The 15,552-nt window shown below is 41.1% G+C and overlaps 1 protein-coding gene across 1 annotated transcript; it reads right to left on the reverse strand.

Moving 5' to 3' along the window:
- Positions 1-447: 447 nt before the first annotated feature.
- Positions 448-14,500, reverse strand: zgc:152774 (uncharacterized protein LOC553526 homolog). The gene is made up of 17 exons (XM_051419520.1): positions 14,394-14,500; positions 14,175-14,247; positions 12,068-12,200; positions 11,530-11,751; positions 11,085-11,231; positions 10,309-10,462; positions 8,941-9,069; positions 8,170-8,289; positions 7,977-8,080; positions 7,578-7,706; positions 6,815-6,931; positions 6,031-6,108; positions 4,810-4,849; positions 4,326-4,687; positions 2,558-3,065; positions 1,746-1,924; positions 448-1,346 (listed from the first exon to the last, which is right to left on the reverse strand). Exons 1-17 carry the CDS (start codon positions 14,430-14,432, stop codon positions 1,190-1,192), a joined length of 2,691 nt encoding a protein of 896 aa, XP_051275480.1. The 5' UTR covers positions 14,433-14,500; the 3' UTR covers positions 448-1,189.
- Between the last annotated feature and the right edge of the window lie 1,052 nt (positions 14,501-15,552).

Below are 15,552 nucleotides of genomic sequence, written 5' to 3' on the forward strand. Positions count from 1 at the left end.
AGTCAAACATACTCCTGTCAGCTTCTTCACAAGCAAATATTGGACAAAGTAAACGGTAACTATGATTGAATATGACACATTTCCACAGATGGTGGTTGATTGTGTGGTGTGCTGTTAAAGCTGCTGTAGGTAACTTTTATTGATGGCTTAAAAATAGGGACCCGAATATGATAAAAAGTTTTCATAAGTCACCTACTGCAGTTTTAATACACTAGAATACAATAATAAATCACATTACACTCCACAAACAATAGAATTTAATGTCCTTTACTTGATTCAGTGAAATGATGTCTTGGCCAAGAGTTAGTAGAGTGAGAGAAGGATGTTTTCATTATTTGACTTCACTGCCATCTTGTGGCTGATAACATGTACTGCAGGATTTGTGCATTTTGGATTGAGAGCGCAGTGTTATTTAACCATCTGAAAATAAAGAGGCAGAGTACAATATATGGTTTCAGTATTTTAATGCAAATGTAAAAAGTCTTGTTTATTAAGGATACGTGAACAAATCTAGAAACCAGCATTACTCCACGACTCACTCAGATGCCACATAAATAGTCAATAAAAACAGAAGCAGAACAAACAGAGACAATTTCAGATTTAAGGGTCAGCAATACAGGCAGGCAGGCGCACAATAAAGTTTCTTTAAACAGACGAGCACCAAACACAATGTATTTAAAAAAGATGTGACAAAAAACTGCCACTAGTTAGCAATTTGTGTGTGCAGCCAATGAAAGCTGGATAACCAGTGTGTTACAACTCTGAACAGTAAAACTTAAAATTCCTGGATCAAACCTCTTTTAGATCAGAGACAGCGCTGTTGTTGTTTTCCAACAAAGTTAAAGTTTTCTTTGTTTAATGCAAAATATAGTAACTATGAAAATTGTTACTTTTTCACAGATTTCTACAGAAACTCTCTCTTAGCATGTGCTCTCATCTACAGTGTAATTTGAGGCAAACTGAGTTCCTCTAATTAGCTGTACATTGTTGGTTATATGTAGATGGCAAACCAGTTAACTTAAGGACATATAAAACATGGCAAGCACCACAAATAATAGAACAATAATGTGAGAAACCACATTACCTTCCAAGAGAGCATTTAAAGACAATTATTACAATATACTTTATATTTTGGTTCAAACTTTGTGTAAGAATATGGGAAAAACCTGTGTCTGCCAACAGTAAACGATCATAGTTTCAGAGAGTTGACCTCTATGATCTGCTGCAGGATGTTGTCCACGTCGGGGGTGTCCAGACTGATGCCAGCCAGGTCCAGTTGGGGCAGGAGGGCAGTGAGAAGCACCACCACGTTGTTGCGGATGCCACGCAGACTCTCCTGCGACAGTCTGATTGAACGGAACAGCTTCATTATTAAAATGATCAAACATAAGATAAGATGTACCTTTATTGATCCCCCGTAGGAGAAATTCAAGTTAGACACAGCAGCATAGGGGAACATTTCAGTTACTCAGGTGAAACTCTGTTACACATCAGCAAAATGGAGAGTCTAAATGACTATAAAAAACTTGGGAGAAGTGGGAGTAGAAGAAGTAGAGCCTTGGTAAGGACATTCATACTAAGATTGTTTGGATTGGTTTATCTGTTAAATTCTGTAGAAACATTCACACCCCTGCACACAAATGTAATCCTGCCAGCTACAGGAACTAACTTTATACTGTAGGTATATAGAGACAGATGTTTATATCTGAAAACAACTGTTTGTCATGTCTGTGTACAATACACACCCGCTGTCTTCACAGGCCTCGCCGTCACTGGCTCTCCTCCTGCTCTGAGTTTCTGTCTTCTCCCTCCTCGGTCTGTTCTGCTCAGGCTGCTCCTTCGGCCCGCACACGGCTCTCTGATCCTGGACCACCATCCCCTGAAGTCCAGGAGCCTGGTCCCGGCTGCTGGATGAAGTAGAGCTCTGATGCAGACGGAGGACAGAAGATTAAAGTTTGTTGTTAGATCCTCATTGGAGGTCAAATTGGCACTTTCTGTTTCAAGCACCTTGCTTACATGTGATTGTCTTGGTAGACAGATAGATAATTCAGGTCACATTACTGTTGCCAGCTCTCACTAACCCTCGCACAGCTTGTAATGGAGAAAATAAAGCATTTAAATCTCAGTAAAGCACTGATTTCAATATACCAAACAGAGCACCTGAGCTCTGTTAGTCAACTTTTCCATATTGTCTAATTAAAGCAGCAACAAGGAACTTTTTTTTTTGTTGTTGATTCTGGCAGCCCCTGTGGACAAAAGCGGCAGTGTCATTGAGTACATGGGGAATCCTACTAGCAATATAACTACATAGAAATAATCAATCTTGTGTGCTTATGTTGGTCATATAGAGGCAGTAACAATTTGAATGAAAACTGACACACAAAGTCCTGCCCTTGACAATATTACAATGCATCAACTAAAAGGTACTATGAGATAATGTATGTGTGGCTAAACTGCTTCAAAGAAAATAAATATGTTTTAACATACAATTTACATTGAGTTTAGGAATTTACTGCCATTATTATGAACTAAAACCTGGGGTATAAACTCTGCTGACCTCAGCCACGTCAGTCTGGCACGCAACATCTCTCCTGGCTATGGATGCTGGCAGCGTCACCTGCCCTTCGTTTGCCTTCTCAGCGCTGCTATCAGCAGCCGTCATCGTGCCTTGAGTGGTCTTTGTGATTTCCAGACCTAGAAGCCTCCGTAGCCTCTGGGTCTCTTTCTCCAACCCAGCAAGCTTCTGCACGTTAGCTTCCCGGTCACTCCTCTCTGGAGGTAGCGGTCTGCTCCGCGGCCCTTCTGTCCGGCTCAGTGGAGACACCATCACAGTCTGGGTGGAGGGCAGTGAGTGGGTCCAGGTGAGGTTGGTGAGGAATCGCTGAGCCGTGTCACCCGGTTTCTCTATCTGGCTGCTGCTGTCCTGCTTGGTCTTCTCAGAGGACGGCGTTTGTTTCTCAGGATTCAGCTCCTCTGCCACATTTTCTAACTCAGGCTGTGGCTTCTCCCAAAGACATGGCTTCTTTTTCACACAGTAAAATAATGATCCTGATTTCCTTTTGAGACTACAGAGAACAAAAGCTAGTCAGTTTGTTTAAAATTCAGTACTGTGAACATCCAACAATCCTTGAGACAGTTGTTGTCAAAGGTATTATTATACAGATCTGACTATTCTCCATGTTGGTGCCAGGGTTTTTATGGCTGACAATGATGCACAGATGGTACCTCACCCAGGACTCACTGACTCTTAATCATGTTAATTTTTCAAAATGATTTATTCACTCTGCCTCTAGACCAGCTCTTACTAACTGGCCTATCACATTGTCTTTTTACATCTACTGGAGCACCGTCCTCCAGTCGTTTGGCTCAATGCTGACAGCTGTAATACTCGAGTTTCAGAGCCCAGACCTGGGACTTTTTTCTGTTGTCTCAAACTTGTCTTGGACTTGTTGGTATGTGACTTGGTCTCAGACATGGTCATTGGTCTTGCCAAACATTCTAGTTGGTCTGGACTGAGTTCAGCAATATATGTTTTTGTCTTTGCTGAATTAACTTCCTCCTTCAAAACAAAACCATTGGTAAAGCACGCTTGTTCAGAAAACAGGTATTGGTTTAATTTAAAAATCTATCTAGAACAGACATTGACATTGGCTACCTGGTAACCATGGTTACCTGGTTTCCTAACCATGGTTACCAGGCAGCCAAATCTCATCTCACTGCAAATGGCAAAAGCATTATTTTTTCTGTCTCTCTCATTTGGACTTGCTATTGACTCGGTCTCGACTAGCCCTGGTTTTGGACTCGACAAAGGTGGTCTTTCTTTTTACTTATTTCTTTATTTTTGGGTGGTCTTGACTACAGCACTGACTATGGTTGTTGAAGAGGACATTTTCACATGAGAGATTTGAAAATTACAAATCACCCACCAGACTAATAATAACCAAACACTGACATAGTGTAGTAACTTAAATGTTTAATATGATATCTGTGGTAGTAAACTGCCAGCAATCCCTTCAGTCTCAAAGGTTTATGTGTCTTGGGGGCCCGATTAGCTCAGTCGGTAGAGCTGGTGACCCATATACGAAGCTGCTACAGCGGCCCGGGTTCGAGTCTGACCTGCGGCCCTTTGCTGTGTGTCGTCCTCTCTCTCTCTACCCACCTTTCCTGTCTATCTACAGCTGTCTCTATCCTATAGGTTTTTGTGTCTTTTATCCTACTCTGACAACACAACTTCATCATGAAGTCGCTGCACGTTCTTCATCGGGAACTGAAATAAATGATCAAACAGTCACTAAAGGAAGAAAAACACATGCAATATACTCTACCTTAATGTGTCTATGTTCTCTTCCCCTCTTTCCATCGGCTCCATGTTTGTGTCTTTATTTCTGTTTCTCTTTTCACTGTCAAGGCTGTGATCATTTGTCTCATTTTCCACATGCACTTGTGTCTTGTCTTTAATGACTGTGTCTCTTTCAGTGAGCTTTTGTTGCGTGTGTGTGACTTCAGCTGTACTGTCATCATTTGTGTGTGTGTCTTTATAATAATCTGTGTTTGTCTCCGTGAGGCATTGATCTGCTGTTCTCATGTGGTGAGGTGTGTGTGTGGTTTGGAAGGTGGGTTGGCTTGGCTCTGATGAACTGCGTGAAAGGATTTGATGTTTAGTCACTTGGTCCTGGAACGCACACACCTGCAACACAAACAGAGCACAGCGCACTTAAAGTACACACACAATATATCGAGATGTAGTGCAGCCAAACAGTACTTTTATCAAAAGGAAAGTTGCCTAAAGTTTTTTAACTTTTCACAGACCTCCAGTGATTTTTCCCGTTTTCTGCTTTTGGGATGTTCTCTGCAGGAAAAACAAAGAAACAGAGATTTTAAGTTAGAGTGGGGCAGACACTCAAAATATGGTGAGGTTTAACTCTAAAAAGGTGATTGTTTCCAAGGCTCGCTTTGACATATTTCATGATTAATCTCTGTGATTATTCTGAGACAACAATATAACAATACCTGGCAAAGCACTGCATTTGTGTGAGAGATGGTTAGACACCAGAGTGGGTGATTGTGGCAACACTGGGAAGGCTAATAAAGACGGTTTGGTGAGTTTTATTTAGTTTCTGTCGAGTTTGAGTAAAGTGTGTTTAAGATTGCTTAACAAGGTCTTAGTTTGGTATAAGACAGAAACTGGAATTTATAAAGTGTACGGTTGTCGTTTTCTTTTTAATGAGGAAAGCTGGTGTTTTTCTTTCCCTTTCTTGACATTTTGTTAGTTTATTTTGTTTATTAAAGCTATGAGAGCTTCCTGCGTATAAGCAAACATTCTTATCATCTCATCATCTCCCAGGGTGGTGATTGGTGGGGGTCGGAGGGCGCTGGTGTAGCACACACACATGGGCGAAAATATTGGCAGTCGCCAAGTGTTGGACTGATAGTGGCCAGTTGAAAAAATTTGACCATATTGCCCAACCCGTATGTGTTATTATACATAGTATTATAAATTATATTTTGTAAATACTTTTTTCTCTTGCAAATAGTAATTTAATTAGAGCAAATCAAAATCTATTATGTGCTCAACAATCAATTTTAGGTAATTTACCTGTCAGATAAACAGTAGCTATCTAAACTAGTCAACTAATTTGATGATTGAAACTACTAATAAGCCACACAAAGTAATTCTCATATTAGGTGTTATGATTAATATGGCGCCATGTTTAGAAGGACTGACTGCTTTCTCTTTACAGCGTCAGTCCTGTGTCGATCACTATCAGGCAGACTACATCTAGAAAACTAGACTTTTCTCTGTTTGTCAGACCTACAATACACACAGTCACGTGGACAACCACCGGAAATAAGAGCGTGAAACTGCCAGATGGAAACCACAAAATGGCATGTAAACCCACAGATACACATACAGGCAGCCAGGAAGAGCAGCAGTGTGAAACGTCCAGTTACAAGTTCTCTCTCTGTCACACACACAGACACACACACACACACACAGAGTTTGAGAGGTTGAGAGAAGTGGGAATTTACTGCTTCTTGTGGTTCTTCTGGTAGCTGGGTGTTAACAGCTCCTCGCTGTCTTCTGCTTCCTCTGGTGAGGAGCAGTTTCTGAAAAACAAAGAGATCTGGCTTAGCAACTCAGCTACAGCTAAAGTTAAGCTCAGGGACTTCCTGTTACAGCGACCACACACACACATACACACACACACTCCCACACCTACACACACACACACACACAGTCCTCCTCTGTTGGTTAAAGCGCACCTAGATATCTTCAGCGGTAGGTCACAGCTTTAAGTAGTAAGGTTTCACGTCTTACAAATCAATCAGAGATGTGAGCGTGCATTATTTTAGCTTGTTAAGCTGTGATGTACTCATGCCTAAAGAAGTGGTTATACCTTTAATGTATGCCCCATTTTGTTTTTTTGAAAGTGGCCTGTCCAGCAAAGGATAAGCGTCCTTGCATATTGAGTTCACCCAAAATTGGGCTGCTAGCAATCGCACGTTGTCACTTAACTTCTGCTGCTTGACTTTTGGATCGTAAAGAGCAGATCTTGCAATCAATACTGGCTGACAGAAAGAGTATGAACAGGGTCAGTGTGTCAGATTTTGCTGACTTTAAAGGAGCTTGCATGGCCATGACTGTTGGCAGTCCATAAAACAATGATAAATAATTTATTTTCAACAATCAAACCAATGTGACACTGCTATAATACCTCTGATCATAATGGAGTTGAACACGTAAAAAGTGCCCAAAAACTGTGCCTGTTACTGAAGAAAATAATGCAGGAAAGTAATAATTTCAAATACACACTTGTAACGTGGATTGGGGTTCTGACTGCAATTCCAAGTTTCAGGAACCTCGTTGTAATGACTTGCAGGGATGCTTCGCCACTTCAGGCACTCTTCACACTGTAACCATATGGGAGTCCTGTAAATACAGACACACAGGTATGAGAACTGTCAGCAAGCAGGAGTCCATTTACAAAAATAATTATTAGAATTATTTTCAAATTATGTTTTTGAGTCAGTGAACATGAACATGAACGTGCCTGTTCAAAAGCTACGCACAAGATAAAAGTCATTAATAAAAGGTCTTAAAGTTCCCTGCCTGAGCATGTTTAAGTTCAAGAGAGCCGATGCAGAGGTAGCGTCTCAATTCTCTGGTTTCAAGCTTTGGGGAAAATAAAAACCTATTTTCACTTTCAGTTTAACTCGAAAGTTCCGACATGAGAGCAAGTGACCTGCATCCTCCTGAACTTTTACTGTCATTATCCATAAAAGGCTTGTAGAACATGGACTTCAGAACATGGTTATTTTCACTCTCTCAGTGGTTTTAACAGCGTGGGGGACAGATTAGGGCCAACACCAAAATCCTCTTTCAGTAGTAGACAAATTGAACACTTATTACTACTGCTGCTGAAAATACGTATACTTATATATTAAAAAAAACAAACAAAAAAAATTATATTTATTAATAATTTGATTTTATGCACCTTTCACATATTTTGGAGCCAAGTTATGAAGAATTTTCTCTACTGGCACTAATACTGTCAGGAAAAACAATGGACACTCACTCTGCATCTTCAGGCTCCTCTTCGCTATCGTCTCTGTCTAGAGCCTGAAACTCTCGCTCTCTGGCCTTCTTCTCCGTCACCTCTCTCCAGTAGTCGTTGAGCTTTAGGCCCAAAGCACCGAGGGTGAGTCTTTGGAGAAGAAAAAGGAAAAAAACTGTGAATTTCTTAAACAGTTTTTACAAATATCATAAAGACAAATAAGGGTAGAGTACGCATATATTTCATGACAGGTCTGTCTCACTGGAGGTACTGTGTCAATAGCAAGGTTTCGGTTGTGATCAGCTTCCCTGATCCAAAACACATTTTCTGCCCTTATCTGCTGTGTGTGAATCATTAAGCTAAGCAGCTAGCGTGTCTGATTTTGTTGGTTTTGTGTGTGTGTGTGTGTGTGTGTTTTACCTGTATTCTTTGGTGTATTCAAAGTCTTGCTTGTTGTGAGCAGGTTTGAGAAAGTTACACTCGATGACCCCGATGACCCCGACCCCTGCCCTTTGACCTGAAGTCTGTAAGACATTGGGAAGGGAGATTTAAGCGGAGGTCGGTACTGTGATTGTCATGCATGAAGTCATACAGTAAAATCCTTTTCCTTTACCTTCAGCTGGCAGCCCACTTTCTCGTAGGCTTTGATGAGTCGGTTCTTGTGGTACATCATGATGCCATAGTGGTCTTTGTTTTTCGGGCTCATCCCGAAGGTCACCTTCACCTTCTCTTTCTGAGAGACCAAAGTCAAGGTTCATAGCACAAATGTACACTGGCAGGTTTCAAAATAATATCAGGAAATGCAATTTTTTTGCAAGCTCAAGATATCAGTGGTGAACAGAAGCAGTAGTATTCATTGGCATCTCATAATCAAGCAACAGCTCACTAGCACTGTTTTTATTATGTGATTTATGTCTGGAAACCCAACTTGAGAAGTAAAATATATAAAATAAGTATGACTGGGTGTCGTTGGTAAAACCTTTAACACTGTTAATTACCTTATCAGATCCCAGAAAAACATTCAAAGTAACTAACTTCCAACTTCTTGTTTGCATCGGAATATAGGCTCAAATATAGACACAATAACTTGGCTTTATACAGTGTAAGGTAGTAACTGACTACATGTAAAGATCTTGATAAAGAAATGGGGAAAATCTCTCTTTATTCTATTTTGCAATGTGTTCACAATCCCACACATCCTCTGAATGATCGACAGGCTCGGCTAATAACCAACAACAATTTGTGTTTGGAATTTACACATAATTATTTTACTAATAATAAAAATTGTAATTTGTATTCGGTAACTGACTACATTTCAGAGTAATCTGACCCACCTTTATAGCACCATCCATACACACACAAGTAAACAAACAAACAAGGATACACTGAAGTGGGGTTTGTACACGTCATGCTCAATATGTGTAAGCCTCTTCGACACTAGTTTAGCCAGATTCTTCTTCCCTCTCAGTATTATCTGTGTCCTCGGCTTCAGATACAAGATACTGAGATAGGCCTGAGACGGACAAAGAAACAGACAGAAATAAAGTGTAAGAAGGTCAGACATTTTAAATTTACACCATCTGTTTATACTCTTCATAAACATTTTTTATTAAGTATTTTTGGGGGCTTTTATTGCCTTTATGATACAAACAGCTGAAGATAGACAGGAAAGGGGGACAGAGAGAGGGGATGACACGCAGCAAAGGGCCGCAGGTCGGACTCGAACCCTGGGCCGCTGCAGCAAGGACTCAGCCCCGGTACACGGGTCGCCAGCTCTACCCACTGAGCCAACCGGGCGCCACTTCATCAACATTTTTATATATTAGCCTAGAGGTACATTATTTAAGCTTTTAATACTCAAACTTAATATTCTTGATTCTAAGATTGTCAAAGTAGATATGGGATTTACAAAACCACCACCAGTTTGAACAGGGCTTTAAAAAGAAACTGGGGCATTGTTACTACAAAACCACAGCTACGTCTTGAGTAGTGAATCCGTACAATACTCCACTTTGTGCTTGAACATGGCACATGTACATTTGACAGGGCTTTTGCTATGTATTGTAGGGGGTTTACCCAACCTTAACCACAACCACTAAAGGTCTTACCGTCAATTCTGCTCTAAGCCTCATCTTAACCATCAACCTTAAATCAGCCTTACATGAAAGATGCTGTATTGCAATTGAAAGCTCCAGAACAGCTCCAGCACTAAATGGACCATGTGCTAATCGGTACTTTTAGTCCCATGTCCACATGGATGAGGACTGCTCTGAAACATGAAAATATGACCATGTACAACTCCACTGGGCAAACTCCATCTGCAGATGGAGATCCTGCGGTATGACTGAAAGCTCCAGAACAGCTACTGAATGGACCTTGTGTTGGCAGTGAACCTGCCTTTAATGACGGGTGTCGAGTGTCTCACATGGCTCAACAGCAGTGCAATCATTAACTATAATTATACACTATATTAAATTGCTGTACCAGTACTGCTATGATATAGCCAACTATAATTACCACAAACACACAAGACTATCACCAAAAGTGTCAGACATTCTTGCAATAGCAGGTCATACATCCTCATATCCTCCTTGGTGAAGAAAGAGAGTAAATGCATGCACAGCAGGATTGTCAGGGGAGAAGGGACGTGTAGTGACAACCTCTCTGAGTGACGGAAATTTCCTAAATACCATCACTTATAATACCTCCACTGTCCCATCTGTTTGTAGTGACATACTTTCTCTCCACTCACCTTCAGACTGTAGTGCATTTCTGGGATGCTCTGTTCGGCTCTCAGGGATCCACTGCTCCTCAGACCCTTCTTCAGCTCCTCAATCTGAATCGAGGGCAAACGGAAGTCACTTCGGTCGGTCTCAAAGTCAATCTCTGGCTTGCCATCTTTGGCCCTTTAGGATAACGTCAAAGGGAGCAGGTGTTAAAACAGGTAATGACACGCTTAATATTACAGCCTAGTATAGTATAGTTATTATAGTATATAATAGTTTTTTAACAGAAATTATATAGCAGACGTTCTAGTTTTAAAGCTACACAAATAGGTTTATAATGTGCAGTGCAGTACTTAGTATTTGCTGATAATGATCATAGTGGAGACCCTTTTCTGACTCCAACGTAAAGAGGAAGTGAAATACAACAGAACACGAACCGTTTCTCTTAGCGGTGATTATAGTCTGGAGAGCTTTGTTTCAAAAAGCCACAAGAATTATGGCCATCAAATCTTAAAAATTGTCTCTGCTCTGATGGCCTATCTTTGAATGTGCATTATTTTGCATGAATTTGTTTAAAGGCATGCTTAAACAAATATTGTTTGTGTGTGTGTGTGTGTGTGTGTGTGTGTGTTCATCCTTATTTGCCTTTCTGTTTGAGTCTGTGTTTGCATACTCTCACATGCTGTACATCAGACCTACCCTCAATATGTTTAGCTATACGTAGTTCACAAAATGTTAAACTAAAAATCTCTCATTATTTAAATCAATTTAAAATCAGCATGAGCAAATGTGTGATTCTGACCTGCGGATGTTCCAGATTAATATCTTTGTGCCTTTTTTGGAGGGAATGGAGTCAAAGTGCGCATGTATCAGCTCCTGGGAGGTGACAATGGAGTTTTGAAGGATTGCTGCCAGGCTGGCCTCCGAGTCCTCCGTCATCACCAGAGATTGTAACACTGAGTTAAGGTCAGGACATTTCTTGATTTTCTCCAAAGGGGGATCAATAAAGGAACATCTTATCTTATCTTATCTTAAGGAGCTTGCAAAGTGACAAACATATTCTCTAACAATGAGTAAGGAGTGAAGAAACAATCTTATTTTCCTTGAATTACACAGCCATCACCTCCTTTTTCAAGCCTATTTGCATTTAAGTCAATAAAATCTTGTTGAAATCATAAAAAACACACACAAAAACACACATTATATTATTTTTTTCCTTCCCATGCCCTCTTGTTTCATGAAGGATATTGGTTTGTTGGTTGAAGGGGACAATGGGGACAATGACGGCCTGGGCCTTGATGTTTTCCAGGTAGGTCTGAGACAGCATTCCCACAGTCTGGCAGCCGCCGTTCTTGGTGAAGATGAGCGCATCGCGACCCAGACGCATGGAGCCAGACTTGAAACCGTTCCCATACACGCCGATGGCTTGCTGGCTGGCCTTACCGGAACCCTTTTCTGTAAAACCAAAGCTGGACATAAGGGTGAAGGGGAGAGTGAGGAAATCATGTTCATGTCATCATTTATAAACAGTCACTTAGACTATCAAATGTCAGAAAAAGTGAAAATATCCAGAGACAACGCTGTATTGATATTGCTTATTTCTGTCTGAGAATGTGTGCTATGGGAAAAAGACACCAGCTACAAAACGTAGTCTAAAAATGCTGGTGAGTCACTCTTTGTGGTTTAAACACGGAAGAGAGGAACACTATTGGTGTGAATGATCACATTTCTCCTGCACCATGCTATTGAAATGTATTTTTCCTTCACAGTTCGTGTGTGTCTTACCTGAGCATCTTGTGCAGTTTATTCGGCGTCATTCCACTGCCATTGTCAGTGAAGGTTAGACAGAGGTGACTGGCCTCCTCAACTACATCTATCCAGAACTGTTTAGCGGATACACCAGGATCTGACGCATTGTCTACAACATGAGAGAAAGAAATGAATTAACAACAACAACAAGGGAGAGTTTCTCTCCTCCACGGTCTTTCAAGGATTTATACTGGTTCAGTTGCTGCTAGGTGGTCCACAAGTGGAAGGAAGACATGCATCTAGGCATTCAAGCATGAATCAGCTATTTTAAAGACATGTGAAAAAACAAGGTTTTCTAGGAAACATTGTACTAAGTAAAGTGACTACTGAGTCCTGGGAACCAGATTAGCTGACAGTTCAGCCAAATCATCAGAAACATTTGAACTGTTTGTGTACACACAAACAATAAGTATAGTAGTTCACAGCTGAATCAGAAAGTTGGAATTTAAACTGTGATGTTGCACAACTGTGTTGGACCCATTACATGAATAGCAGCACAATAACAAGCTAAATTAAAGCAGCAACATGTACGTTTCATTATGTTGATTCTGAAGGCCTCTGTGGTCGAAAGCGGTACTGTTTACACTGTCTTGTTTCATTGATTTCAAGGGGAATCTGATAGATCTGATCTGATCTATAGTAGCCAATCTTCTTGCTGACGGTGCCGGCACGTGCGCTTATGTAGGTCATAGAGGGAGCAGTATTTAATTGAGACGGTTTCATTAAAAGCACTGGAAACAGATATTATGATTGAGATATGATTCACAATTAGTGGGAATGGTCAGTTTCTCGCCCCATCCGGCTGTTTTAGCAACATCGTCACATTCCCAGATATCAGCAATTGACTTATTGAGAACAATTTCATTATTACCAATCAGAAGGATGAAAATAATACCCAGGTTGTATAAAACCAGATATTTTCAATGAATCAGTCACGTCCCAGTAAGTCATGCTACTGTTACAGCACAATGCCAAGACCCTGAAACTGAAGCAGCTAAATGGAATTCAGCCATCATAAATGCCATTACACCAGTGCTTTTCCAACTGAGACATGTCAAAATGTCTTCTCATAAACAACATGATGCGGAATCCTGCAGAGATAGTCAAAGAAATATAGATAAATGTATATGAAAGTATGATAAGGTGACTGCAAACTCCCTATAAATACACTATAACAGATTATATGATATTAAAGGAAGAGTCAGCTGATAACATACAGGAACTGTAGTCCCATGCTGTAGCCTATATGCATTGGGACAAAACATGCTAATAGCTTTAGTTCACTTCTCTAATCTTTCCCATGCATCTGTTTTTACACATTGCTGGTGTGACCCTTTTACTTCCCTTGTTTGACACCAGTAAAGTTCTTATCGCATATCTAATATCTCAACAGCTCTGACACTCTCAACACAGGGTAAGCACAGGCGACATGAGCAGAGAGAAAAGCTGTGGCAAGAGTACATCTGCATTCACACAGTTCACTCCCACTGGTGTCCCTGCAACCAACAGACGGCCAGCACGTCTGCACCAATCAGAGAGCACACAGTGGAGGAATGGCAATGTTGACAGCACAGAGACAGAAGGTTCATCACGTGGAGGGACAAATAATAAAGTGATTTATATGCTGTTCTGGTCCAGACTGTACCTTTTAACACACACACATGTATATGACAAAGAGCAATGTTTATTTCACATATGATAATAGTTGAGCACCTTTAAAGAGAGTCCCTACTAGAATTTTAGTAATAGCCTATATTATTACTATTTATAACAACTTACATGGCAATAAGCTCACTTGTATTAACACACTTATTGGCACTCTTGATATCCTGCAGTCGGCAGACACTGGCAGGCATTATGTGAGGCCGTGCAGCAGTCATACAATCGTTGAGGGTGTGAAAGAGGAAGTCCATTCGGTCCAATTTAGCACCAACACAAAGTGTCTGTTCAACACACAGCGCAGTGCAACAGCGGAAGAGTGCATGAAAAAGAAAAACCACGAAAAGAAGTTGCAACAAGTAAGAGAGCGCACCGGCAGCAGGTGCACAGCACTTACAGCGTTACACTTCACAATGCCACCTACCTATTAACTCCGCCACCGCGCTGAAGGGCCAGGTATGACTCGTAGAGTTGCTGTTCAGGAAGGAAGGACTCATCTAGAAAAGAAACAAAAAGTAAAAATTCAGAGTCAGCTGTCATTCTTGTGCTGCCCCGGCGGGGCTAAAGTCCTCTTTTCAAATTAATATTACGTAGAATAATACGCGTCCTGCTTCGGTATGAAGAGAAAAAGTGAAATACATACGGAACTGAGGCGAATCCCATGCTCGCTTAACCTCGCCATGTTTTGCGACTGAGTGTTTTGCCTCCTGTGGTGGCTGTTTGCCTGCGCGCACACACGTAACAAGACACACGCGATGGGCGTAGCGTCCTCCGGGCCGCGCTGTCAAAGGAAGTCAGCTCAGAGATGTAAGCGGAGGAATCCACAGGCCCACAGGAATACACAGTCTGAAAGAGGATTCACGAGTTTTTTTGCCCAACTTTTTTACATTTTTATTTTAAGGGCCTAACTCTCTCTCTCTCTCTCTCTCTCTCTCTCTCTCTCATTGTCTGTGAGTGCTGTGTGTTCATCTGAAGCCATGTGTGATAAGACAGGTCCCCCCTTTACGGTGCTGTTAGAGCAGCCTATCGCTTATAGAAGCGTCAGTAAAGTAGGCTATATATGTAAAGAACAGATTAATTAAATGAGAGTAATTGTGGGAAAATTAGAATAAAAAACGGAAACCACCATGTATCAATCATGTATGTTTGTCGCAATGACTGAACGTTGCCTTAAAGACCCCCCTCTAGACATATTAGGACCTATATCGACTGCAGATAGTGTGGTTGAAACTGTAATGTGTGTGTGTGTGTGTGTGTGTGTGTGTGTGTTTTCCGTAAACTACTCCTTCTACCTGATTAAAGAATCTATTAATATGCATGTTCACTCTATCTAAAGTTTTCCTGCTGGACACAAGATGTCTCCTACTTCAATGTAAACTCCATTCTCAGTGTATGTGCACTGGTGGCTTCAACTTGCATACTGGACCAGGATTGACTTCCAAACTATTAAATCAGATTTTCAGTGAGCACAGAAAGCTTTCCACTTCCAGCAGGTGAATCGTTCTGCACAGTGAAGCTCAAACATCCAACTGTTCACTACTGCAAAGCTGCACAGACAGGAATGTTTGGATAGGTACATCATGGCGAACATAAAGTGCATCTTGTCAAGCAGCATGTTGACTCACTTTGATTGTGAAATTTTGTCAGTGAAAATGACAATAGTCTTGTAATGCTTCAACAACTGTTAGGCCTGAGGTAGGACTGCCTCTGCCGTCAGAGGAACATGTCACACTCCAGCAATGCTTGCCAATCAGGCTGATGGCTTCTACATAGCGGACTGCCTAAAGGAATCTGTACAGACG

This window comes from Dicentrarchus labrax, unplaced genomic scaffold (assembly GCF_905237075.1).
Source record: "Dicentrarchus labrax unplaced genomic scaffold, dlabrax2021, whole genome shotgun sequence".
Lineage (NCBI taxonomy): Eukaryota > Metazoa > Chordata > Actinopteri > Moronidae > Dicentrarchus > Dicentrarchus labrax.

Coding starts and splice junctions, on each gene's coding strand:
- zgc:152774 (XM_051419520.1), bottom strand. CDS start 14,432: ATGGCGAGGTTAAGCGAGCATGGGATTCGCCTCAGTTCC. Junction 8,290..8,940: donor TGTACAAACCCCACTTCAGT/GTATCCTTGTTT, acceptor TTGGTCTCTCAG/AAAGAGAAGGTGAAGGTGAC. Junction 6,932..7,577: donor GAGGAGCCTGAAGATGCAGA/GTGAGTGTCCAT, acceptor CTGTATTTACAG/GACTCCCATATGGTTACAGT.